This window comes from Alligator mississippiensis, chromosome 5, assembly GCF_030867095.1.
Source record: "Alligator mississippiensis isolate rAllMis1 chromosome 5, rAllMis1, whole genome shotgun sequence".
Lineage (NCBI taxonomy): Eukaryota > Metazoa > Chordata > Crocodylia > Alligatoridae > Alligator > Alligator mississippiensis.
Genome location: NC_081828.1, coordinates 203,337,364 through 203,349,867, shown reverse-complemented (window position 1 = coordinate 203,349,867; position 12,504 = coordinate 203,337,364). Strand labels below are relative to the sequence as shown.

Below are 12,504 nucleotides of genomic sequence, written 5' to 3'. Positions count from 1 at the left end.
TTTCCCACTGTCTTCAATACCCCTTTTTCTTTTTCCAGAGATCCTCAATATACACTTGCTTCTATGGCTCTTTTTTTCATTTAGAGGGATCTTTCTACAACCCTGCCTGGATTTGCAATTAACTGATGTTGAAAACAGGAAGGTGCATGCTACTGCTGCCACCAGGGGCTCCAAGCCTGTTGCTGAAGTTTGTCAGATCCTTTTACTAGCTAAGGTGCACTTCCCCTTTAGTGGACTACAGTTGTATCACAAGATCAACAGTAGGCAAATGGAAAAGCCAAGAAAGTCATTCAAAAGGGGCTGTACTACCAATAACTCGTTAAAGACACAAAATGGGTTCAGGAATTTCTTAAAAGCATGTGGCCAAATAACATAGCCTGCACCTCTAGAAAGGAAACCAAAATGCATTTAAGGCCTGTCAGCTGTTACTCTTGAATTTTGGGGAAAAGCTTAAAATCCCTTGATCAGTGTCATAATAAATGATGGCCTGAAACTGAAGGATAGCATGCTCCGTGATAGCTTGATCTTTAAGTGAACTCTACTAGAGGATCTCAAAAGTACTTTATAAACATTAAGCCTCCACCCCACTGTGGGGTGGAGGTAAACTTGTGCTATACCTGGGTATTACTGCTGTAGTGCCACGCCTTTCAGAGTTAAAGTCTGTTTTTAATACAAATGACAAAAGAAGTGTTAATCACAGTTTAACTTTATTGAAAACACATTTTTTTAAAAATGTTGCTACAAAACACACAAAAATGTGACATTTCAAATAAAGAAAAAAACCCACTACCACTCCTTTTCATACACCAAAATTCAAACCATCTAAAAAAAAGCAATTGTTTTCGCATAGTTTTGTAACACTGCAAGGTAGCCATAACTGAAAATTGTATACAACACACATTTTCAGATGACCTAAATTTAATTCAAAGAAGGACTTGGTGAGGCAGAGTCACATCCAGTAAAGGTCTTCATAACTAGTACAGTGAGCATTTTTTTTCAGTCACATTTGTGGTGGTCCAAGATAAGTGCCTGCATACCAGACATTTTCAAGTTAACTAAAACTTGTTCTTACAAAGCCTTGCCTTACTTTAAACAAATGACTAATGCCACTGAACTCCATGTGACTACATGTGTGCTTAGAAGTATAGATGTAAATCTTTCTGGAAGTTGAGACCTCAGTTAACAACACAGCAGTAGAAAAGCCTGAATATGCCTGAGAAAAATGTCCATTTAATTCCATGGTTGAACCTACACTAGACTTCTTGTAGTATCATTCAAGGTAGCACACACTGGCCATGTCATCTAGCTGCACTTGAGAGTAGATTTTGATGACAGTGATTAGTATGCCAATGACAATCTGAATCCTGGGCATACTCCCACTCAACACAAAGACATTTCTTTCTTAAAAAGTCTAGTGAGGACAAGAGCACTGGAGTTCAAGGATGGCTTTTCCTGCTGAGGGAATGCAGAAGTTAGCTCAACTCTCACACATAGGTGAAGGAAAACTTACATGTGCTATTTTGGTTTGCATATACTTTATCAGGTTAAAAATTCAAATCCACAACCCAAAAACAGATTCATTCTTTTTCCAAAGAAACAGGAACCATGCCAGGTAAGACCAATTGGCTTGAAATCTTACCTCTAAAACTGCGAAGTGACTGAATTAAACTACAGCCATGTTGCCTACCTGGAGCTTTCCTATTCTGCAATAAAGAATTCTGTCAAAGCTAAAAATGTAAGAATTGTCGATAAAAATGACTGGAAACTGGCTATTGAGAGAGATCAATCAATGAATAATGGCTTAGGCCAGTAAGAGATGTACAAAGTGTAAAAGATCCTATTTGAGGTTTCCTATTTTTTAATTTAGAAGCTTTGCTTCCAAGATACATAGGCATTTTTCTCACAATTTGCAGATTCCTGTAACAAAAACAAGCTAATGTGCTATAAAACACATTATAACATAATATACCGATAATTTGTGAAATTTTCTGCAGCACAATTTTGTTGAAATCAAACACCTATATTTTTCAAAAGTGGAGAATAACAGTTTACCCTGACAGATCAAATGTTATCATACGCTATTTGGAGTCAGTTATTTTGCATTTTGTTTATTCATACATTAAAATATAATATATATTGACTGCAAAGCCAATGGATGAGAGGTCAGTAACTGGAAAAATGGTAAATACTTACATATATGAAAAGGAAAAAGACAGCCAAAAGAACTCAAAGCCTGGTCCATAAGAAAATACCATCTGACTTAAAAGAGTTTTACCGATCTAAATGAAAACTCCATGTTCAAGGTCAACTGAGTATGGAATGGGGTAGAAACGGCTCATATTGCTGGCAGCAGTAGTTCAATGGATGCAGGATGTTTCAAAACACAACTTGTTTTAACTAATGTGTATGTAGATGCCGTGAAGGTCAGTTTCCATGCTAATTTACCTCCCCTTAAGATGGTTATTCCTTCCTAAAAGCACATTAGTCTTACACTTTAAACACAAAACACGTAAGAGATTGTCTCAGTGACAATGTGCCCATCTATTTGTTATTACAGAGACCCTCTCATTCACAATCACATAACATCCCTGAGGCAAACAGCAGTTGCTCACGCAGAAACATACAGTAGGTAAGTAATGTACTTTTGTACTGAAGTTTGGCAGCTGAAACAGAAGCGCTGAAGTTTAGCCAGCTGCTCACCGACCACAGTTCAAGAATCCCAGTTGGTATCTGCCAGTGACTGTTGGAGGGTGGACAGTCTCCAAACACGTGAAGACACTTGAATTAGACTGTGAAGAGTGGGACATGCACAAATAGGGTTGCCAAAGACCTTCCTCCCCCCCTTTTTTTCCCACTGGCAATCTGCAAATGTTTTTTACTGACACGTTTTAGATAATGTAAAGGTAACCCTTCTGCCATGCCCTGGAGGCAGTAACTTGAGGTAGGTTCAAATTTAGGGGTTTAACACCAACTTCCTAAATCTGGTTCAAACCCACATCCAGAAACATGGGAAAATAAATTTTAATTGTGTGTTTTAAACTGAACAAGCCTCCCCACTTGTAAGCAATGTTCAATTGAAACAGGGCTGCTTACTACAGGGGGTGAAGGGATAAACATGTAGCCTCAGGGAAAATCTTAATTTAACATTAAGCGAAACTCAAACACTTGCATCCAGCCTCATTCAAACGATGGATCTTCAATCAAGCTCATGGTTTCTTAGGTTTTTTTTTTTTTTTTTACTGGTGGGGGTTTTTTTTTGGTTTTGTTTTGTTGTGTGTGTTGTTTTTTTAAAACAGATGGTCTGTAGATTTATGGATAGTTGGCAACCCTGACACAACATGGACAAACAGAGTTCCACAGCTTCCTATGGTAGCTAGAAACATACTTAAAAAGGTAGCTGAGGAAGCAGGGATGGAAAAAGTAAGGATTCACATTTCTTGAAGACAGACCTAACCTGGTGATACCTTGACTTGCCGTGTAGCCAGCATGAGGACACCATGGGATGTCAGCTGTTGAGTCAAGCCTCCTTATTAAATGTGGTGCTTTAAAGCAGGACTTGAAAACACTTCCTGAAAAATGAATTCAGTTACTATTCATGTAACTGCAAAAGTAATTTAGTAAATTCAATATTCACGAGCCACAGATAACATCAACTGCTAAAACAGAATTTCCTCCTGTAGCACGTGATCTGCAATCTTAAATGGATGAATTAGTTTGTGTCTCTGTAAATGCTGGCTTACTTGCCAAAAAGTCCTCTGTAACTAACTCTGATGGCTGTAAGACATCATTCTTTCTTTTAAAAAAAATCCAGGAATGCCTATGTTACATTTCCAAAATCTTTGGACGATAGGACGATACAGATAAAATTACTGTATATTTAAAAGCAGATATTTTCAATTGTGCATGGAAACATTACAAGAAAGAATTCACTGATAACCTTGTACTTGGTACAGTGTAATAAGATAAGCTATTTATAAAACACTAACAGTAAGACCTTATGGCCCATAAGAGATCCACCCCCTCACTATTCTTCTGCAAAGAAAAATCTTCTTGCCAATTTGGGCTAGAATATATCCGTTTATATTTATAACATTCAAGAAAACTCAAGTACAAATGAAGAACTAGTGGCCTTAAATTCCTGGGGCTACAAGGGTTGTTTTGTTGGGGTTTTTTAAGCAACTGACTAACATTATATATTCTAGGTTCTCCAAAATGCCATGTGGAAGACATCAACCTAATAATTGATAACTGATATGACCAGTGGCAGGGACTCATCTGGACAATCACTAATGTAATATAAAATTCACCATGAAGGTTTGACCTTTAGCCATTTCCCCATGTGTATTGTGATGTACATTCAGTAAATTCAGAGTGTCATTTCCCCATTTGATTTAGACTCTAGGTTTCTCAGGTGTTTTGTACAGTGCTGGGCACACTTTAGACACTCTAAATAGCTTCGACTACCAGCTGCTTCAATATGCTTGAATGACTAATACCCCAGTTGCTAAATGATTTAAAACTTAATACCAACCTTCTGGACCAAAGCATGAAATAATTCTTTGTTAAACTCTTTAATTCTTATGACACTGTAAAACAGCCAACTGTGTAAAAGATTTGGGGGAAACAGGACCAAAAATAAACACCACATTACAAATTGGTAAATGAAGTTTTCTACATATCCAAAAACTGTTACTTGTACAGTAACATAATCACAACAATTTAACGTATAGCTTAAAGTGTTAAGTACCAAAGATGTGCTTACACTGAAAAATCCCACCATATTACAGTTCTGCCATTGCATTAAATACTGTGTTGCCAACACAGAAGAAAGCCAAGAGGTGGCTCATTTAAGACATCATCACGTACATTTTTGGTCAAGTTTCTGATATCTAGTTTAAGATGGAAGCATCTCTTTGCTTTTACCTCATAAGTGAGGCAGATGTTGATGTCACCAAGATTAGCTATATAAAAGGTATAGACTATCAGACTCTACACGAGTCAAAAAATATTAGGAATGCATTGCCAATATCCATTCATGAATTACCAACTGCTTCTACTTAGGTGACTGTATGTGCATAAAATATACATGACCTAGGTTTCACATTTACAGTTGAAAGGAGTACTGTATGTCAGAAGGTTTGCATACAGAATGCTAGTTGCAGGGCTAAACTGACATTTAAATGTAGACAGTGTCACAATATAGATAGAGCCAACACTGTCAGCAGCTATACAAGACAATGTCAATTTTCTTTGAAGACTGATCTTCTGTAAAAATCTTTTACAATACTGTCTACATTTTGGTAATCTATCTGATCCAATACATTTCTTTAACATACATAGCAGAACCCATTAAAGGTGCAACCAACATATAATTCAGCTTCTGTTTTGGAAGGCAGAGGAAATCTAAGATGAGGGAGAAAGTCTTGCCAGAAAACTGGCACTTGCATGTGTACTTATCCCTGGGAACTGCCTATACCCAATGCGTTTAATTATCACAGTCCATCTTTGGGAACACACACGTGCATGGATTGTGATCCATCTTTCCTAATGTTCTTGGATAGCTTATGATAAAGGAAACACTTCTCAAAAAATGTCTGATCAGTTTCTATGTGAATGCTGACATCACTCTAAAATTTAGACAAAACTTTTTACTTCATCTTTAGACAGAATTTCATGAAGTGGATTCCAATCAAAAATTTTAACTTAAACTTTGGCAACTATCTTAAATCACAATATAATAGGAACCTGGAATGCGCATTATAAAAAGCTAGCTACACTTCATTATCTACCAGTTTGCAAGTGACACTGGAGACACTTGTAAGACCATGGCAGTACTATCAACTTGTAAAAGCAAAACACTAGATGCACCTATTATCCTTCACTACAGTTCTAGCATCTAAGTCCACCTGCTCTGAACAGGCAGCAGAAATCAATAATGCCTTTAATGATAAATCTTCTTGTAAACCTATATTCATTTTTAAGGGAATTAACTGTAGATACCCGTTTGTGACCAGGATTTTTTCTTTGTGGGGAAAGAAGTCCAAAAAACTCACTGTTAAATCTGAGCAATAGTAAGATACCTCTAAATCTTTAAAAAGTCAAGCAATTTTACTGTCCTTTAGACTTTTATACAATGTATCAATAACCATCCTAGGAATAGGTATGCCTGGAATTTAGTTTTGATTACACTAACACTCACAAAAAGGAAAAGGAGATATGATAGCTAGGACTCGACTTGAGTAGTATTTACATTATGACTCATTTCAATTCAGAAAAAGCAGATTCATGAAAGTGATATTCTTTGGAGTTTGTCTTATGATGTATTCCAGAAAACCCCTATGACATGCATTACATTAAGCACAAATCCAGAACCCAGAACCATCTCACAAAGACAGCAGATAAGAAACACCCAATGTAAGAAAAGACTACTTTGCTTCAGAATCAGACCAGATATAAACTAGTTGACACAGCTCAATTAAGTGCAAGGCCAGAGACCTCAGTGGACATAGTTCAGTTTTACACCAACAAAAAATAGTGTATAGTTTATAGCCAAAAGTATATCGTTTAATAGCAACCTATGGTTTGTCACGCACTGCTTGGAGGACTTCATATTCATTTCCTTTGGCATTCTCATACTAAGATGACTGAATAAATAGGGTTTATTTACTAAGTTTCCTGTGTTTTTTCTGTAGGATAAAGCATTTAATTTTCTATACATACATATATGTGCATATATGCACACACATATACTAAGAGAAACTAAAGACTGTAGAGATTGTTGAGAAATATTGGGTTGTACCTCTGCGTAACAGTACAGCTATCAAGATGCAATTCAGATAAATAAATTTACTCCAAGTAAAACATTTAGGCTACAACTATGTGTAATTGTAGCCTACTAAGCAACCACTAACTGCTACTTGTGCAGATTCCAAATAAAAGGAATACATAAGCAATTCTGTGCGTGTAAAATTCTGTGTTGTTCTATATGGCGACTGACCACTATGGCACAACACTTTTCTTAATTTGTAGGATTAAGAACTATACCAGTAAGGTAACTGTGTAGCATTCTACAAAGCACTCTTAGCTCAGATTTAACACTGAAGTGAACATTTATCTTGTGGTTTGCTAAACTTGATGAGATATTGTCGAATGGTCACTAAATAAAGTAGTCTTCGGTCACATATAGCTAAGAAGAGGAAGCTTAAAATTGCTGGCCCCTGAAAAATGCTTCGCAATGTCAGACTATAAACAACTTAGTGATCTCATATGAAAGCAACAGTCATCTCTGGAAATTACTTCACTTTCTCTTACCATATTCTTAGCAGAAAAGCATATCTACTGTAAATAATATTCCAGGTAGGGTTATACTGGGTTTCAAATGCATCCCTTATTATGAAGACTCAAAGTTATTTTTTATCACTGTATTTATAGCATACACAAGGAACTGTGCTTTTCACACTGTAGTGGAACATCACATCTAGAAACATGAAACTACATCCAAAAACAGGAACTTTTCATCCTCTTCAGTTTTCAGTCTTCAAGGCACCTCCTGCATAAACTGCTTGGGGTGTAAACAAAATGAACCAAAAACAATCCCATGTAGAACCAGCAGTAGCGAGGTTTTCTCAGAAGCAGTGTCCAGAGGGAGACAAGCTTGGACCCAAATTAGCAACAAGTAAAATCTATACAAAAATATGTTGATGAGATAACAGGAATGTCATGAGGTTGAAGTTTTCAGCTCTAGTGATTGAAGATGATCGTTCCTCACAGTGTTTTCTGATGCCCGTTTGCAGCAGGCTTTGTTTCTGAGTCTCTTACATTGTTTGACAGGTGAAGTTTATCCAAACCTGCAAAATATTACAGTTAATGAAAAACAGAAAAGTTTTCATTTTACAAGTAAGGCTACCTAATAAAAAGCCTGTTAAAAGCGTACTTAATCCGAACCAGTCCAGGTGCCGTTTTTCACATTTACTGAACACAGACGTTTTCCTAGAAATGCAAGCTAAGCCAGGAATTCAGGAAATTCTGGCTTGTGCTGAGCAGGCCAGACTTAATTTGATGACAATGATCATTCTGGGTTTAATACCCCCAAATCTAAAACATTTTCAAAAACAGGAGCCTAATTTAGTAGCCTAAATATGGATTTAGGAGACCAAGACAATGTGTAGACGAAACGAGGGGCATGTGTGCACAACACTTTAAAGCGAGTTAAATGCTTTTGCACCACTTTAATGGTGTTGGTGTTTGCACATGTTGACAGCGTATTGTGCAGTAATTCTAGCCACTGTAGCAAATTCAGCAGCATAATGCGCCTTAAATGATTTGGGGCGCAGCAAACTAAAACTCCACCAAGGAGTTTTAGTTTTCTGCCCTACTGCCACAGAGCGAAGCACTGTGCTCTGTGCAGCTCCGTGGCTTTGCAGAAAGACCATGCAGGCAGCCTGGCAGCAGGCTAAGAAGGCAGGCTCCGTCCAAGGGGCAAAAAAAAAAAAAAAAATTGCTGATTTTTTCTTCTCTTGGAGTCTGCCTGCCTGACTTGCACAGAGGCCCAGTGCTTCCCTCCACAGCTGCAGTGCCCCCCAGGACTGCCCAAGCCGAGTGCCTGCTGGCAGGTGCTACTTACCGCTGCTGCCACAACATGGGGGTTTACTTGACCTAAATTGAAGCAGTGTTTTTAAAAACCCACCGCTTCAATTTAGGGCCGCATTTTGTCTACACACGCCCTTAAGAGCTAAATTTCCAAAAGTGCCCATGGAATTCAGGCCTGTCAATGACCAAGATTCTTTTGAAAAAGACTACTGGTAGTCATATAAATATGGATTTGTAGAGCCTGAAGTTTTAGCTAATTAGTGTTAAGCTAGCTCAGGCAACAGTAGCAGACTGCTAGGGAAAGACATTCAAAAAGCCTGAGTCTCAATTCATTCAATCTTTGCAGGTTAGTCTAACCTGCAAAGCTTGAACCAGTTTGGAGGTGGATAGACATTCCCTTTTCATTCCAGAAATGCAGGCATGTGCCTGCAGTGGCTCAGGCTAGAAGCCACAGGGTGCAAAAGTAGCCCTCCCTTTCCTTACACTGTACTGAGCTGAGGGGGGACATGGCCAGGCCCTGGCAGGATGCTCCGATTAGCCCAGCAGGGAATTGATACTAGTGTTTATCATCCCTAACTCAGTTTTTATCACCCCATTAAGAAAACAGCAGTGGGACCAGATTATCAGCTACCTGCTGATTCTGCCTTTGTCACAGCAGGGACCAGAGCCAACATGTGGTCTGCCAGCTAATAAACAGACATCTCAGCAAGGCAAAGGGGAGGGGGAATTCCTGCTTAGCAGGGAGTGGGGAGGGGGAGGAGCAGCCTGCAGTCTCTGCCAAGCTCCAGCCAGGGAGCAGAGGGGAAGAGCCAGCTCTGCTGTGGAGCAGAGAGCTCCAACCAGCCCAAGCATCATGCTGATAGTGTCTGGATTGATTTAAACCAGCAGGGGTCTACAGACATGGCATAAACCAGTTTGACCAAAATCAGTTAAGTCTGATACTCATTCAACCAGGTTCATCTCAAACCTATTTCAGCCATTTTCAAACTGGTTTATGTGCACTGAACATCTGTTCTGTTACCGATATAAACCAGTTTCTGATCACTTAAACTGGTTTAGGTGTAATGTCTGTCCCTACCCCAAAGCTCAGCACCAGCTACACAACCTGAATCTCAGGCAGATTTAGCACTCAACACAGAGCTCTGTGCTACTAGTACACAATCTAGTTAGTTTGGCTTGGCAAAAATCAATTTACTTTCTTTTTTTATAATGTCAACAGATAATATTGATGTTTAATTTTAAGCATTTAATTCTATTTTTATTGATTGATTTTCAGGGTTGTGGAAAATTAGGACTATGGGGAGGCAGACACAGGGCACTTCGGTACATGGCCAGGTGCTAGCCAGTCAAGACTCAGTTTCAACCCAGAGGCCCTCGTGACATGGGGTGGGCTGAGAATTGGGCAAACCCTATTTTGAGAAGTCCCAGAGACTGAGACAAAGCACTGGGAACAGTGGGCATCGTTGCCCTGCCTACTGCATCATCCCAACTGTTTGCTTTAAAGTATGGTTTAGTTATCATTTTGTCATCCTGCAAAGCCACCACCATACCCCTGTTGGCAGCTGACACACCAGGTCTTAATACAGGAGCGATACGGTACCTTCATCATGCCAAGGTATCACCTAGGCCAAGTTCGTACCACCCGAGTGGAGAGGGGTGGGGTGTATGGGGAGGAGAAGCCCCACAGAAGAAGTGCCAACAGCATCCCTGGGGTCTAAGGGATTCCACTGGATTCTATCTCCAGGTAACACCTCAGATAATACCAAGTCATGGGGGGTGAGCAGACCCTGGCATAGCAAAGTCAAATAGGCAGGGCACAATGCTGCTAGCACAGCAATCATGTGCCTACTACAATCAGTCATTCCATTACTTATTTAATAACCAAGTTCACAACCATTCCAATAGTGATCAAAAGCAATAAAATGCAAAACAGTTAAATGAGGTGACCTTTGAGGTCCTCTTTTGATAAAATGTTCCTACCTAATGTAAAATTGAAAGATCAATACAAATATTATATGTATATAGGAAGTTTTTGGAGAGTGTTGGGGACAACTTCCTGGTAGAAGTGTTGAAGACGCCAACTAGGGGCCAGGCTCTTCCTGATCTGCTGCTCACAAACAGGGAAGAATTGGTGGGGAATGTAGTAGTGGATGACAACTTGGGCAACAGCGACCACGAGATGACTGAATTCAGGATCCTGAAGAAAAGGAATGAAGGAAAGTAAGGACCTTGGACTTCAGAAAAGCAGACTTCAACTCGCACAGGGAACTGATGGGCAGGATGCCATGGGAGGCTAGTCTGAGGAGGAAAGGAGTCCAGGAAAGCTGGCTGTATTTTAAAGAAACTTTACTGAGGGTGCAGGAACAAGCCATCCTGACATGTAGGAAGACTAGCAAGTATGACAGAAGACCAGCACGGCTTAATTCTTCAATGAGCTAAAACACAAAAAACTTACAAGGAGTGGAAACTTGGACAATGACTAGGGAGGAGTATAAGAGTACTGCTCGGGCCCTTGGCTTAGAAACAGTATTTAAAGATCTGCCTTTTTGGGAATTGGCTTATAGGTATAGATATATGCACTGTAAGGGTTCAAGATGGGCAGGAGGGGTTAATTGATTTGTAAGAGCTTGGGTCTGACACGCACAGCTTCTCATGGCCCTGAGAGCAGATGACACAACAAGGCCAATGGACTGAGCCTGAGAACTGGGAGAGGGGGAGAGGGAAATGCCATAATATGGGATCATAGCCTTCCAGGCAGACAGGTTGTCTAACACAGCAAGGACAGTCTAGAAAACAACCTGAGAACTAAGGAAGTATGTACCATACTGTCCCATAACATAAGTGATACCAGCTACAAGGCCCTAGAGCACCAGGGGGGCCAAGTCCTGGTTTTGGGGGAACAAACAAAATTAGGAGAAGGCCCAGAAGGATGTGACACCACAGAGAGACAGCCAGCCAGAGACAGGCACAGATGAAGAGTCATCAGAAGTCATCGAGGGGGAAGGAGACTACAAAACTCTTGGCGCTCTGGTGTAGTGCCCGAAGACTGGAAGAAGGCCCACGTGGTGCCTATCTTCAAGAAAGGGAGGAAAGTGGATCCGGCTAACTATAGGCCCATCAGCCTGACTTCTATCCCGGGGAAGATCTTAGAAAAGTTTATTAAGGAGGCCATCCTTAATGGACTGGCCGACGCCAACATCTTAAGGGATAGCCAGCACGGGTTTGTTGCGGGTAGGTCTTGCTTGACCAATCTCATTTCCTTCTACGACCAGGTGACCTATCACCTGGACAAGGGAGATGAGATTAATGTCATATATCTTGACTTCAAAAAAGCCTTCGATCTGGTGTCCCATGATCGTCTCTTGGAGAAACTGGCCAATTGTCGCCTTGGGTCCCCCACGATCCACTGGCTGGAAAATTGGCTCCGGGGTCGGACCCAGAGGGTAGTAATTGATGGAAGTCACTCATCGTGGTGTCCTGTGACCAGTGGGGTCCCCCAGGACTCTGTCCTTGGACCCATACTGTTCAACATCTTCATTAATGATGTGGACACTGGAGTCAGAAGCGGACTGGCCAAGTTCGCCGATGACACCAAACTTTGGGGCAAAGCATCCACACCAGAAGACAGGCGGATGATCCAGGCTGACCTGGACAGGCTCAGCAAGTGGGCGGATGAGAATCTGATGGTGTTCAACACCGATAAATGCAAGGTTCTCCACCTTGGGAAAAAAAACCCGCAGCATCCTTATAGGCTCGGCAGTGCTATGTTGGTTAGCACTATGGAAGAAAGAGACTTGGGGGTCATCATTGACCACAAGATGAACATGAGCCTGCAATGCGATGCTGCGGCTAGTAAAGCGACCAAAACGCTGGCTTGCATCCATAGATGCTTCTCAAGCAAATCCCGGGACGTCA

General features: G+C 40.5%; 1 protein-coding gene across 4 annotated transcripts in view; it reads right to left on the bottom strand.

The window, feature by feature from the left end:
* Positions 1–688: 688 nt before the first annotated feature.
* Positions 689–12,504, bottom strand: part of LMBR1 (limb development membrane protein 1) — a 105,521-nt gene continuing 93,705 nt past the window's right edge. For all 4 annotated transcript variants that reach the window (XM_006264387.4, XM_059729182.1, XM_059729184.1 and 1 more), the window contains one exon: positions 689–7,847. In XM_006264387.4, the coding sequence (XP_006264449.1) occupies positions 7,765–7,847 (83 nt within the window). In that variant the 3' untranslated portion in view covers positions 689–7,764. The remainder of the gene's footprint in view (positions 7,848–12,504) is intronic.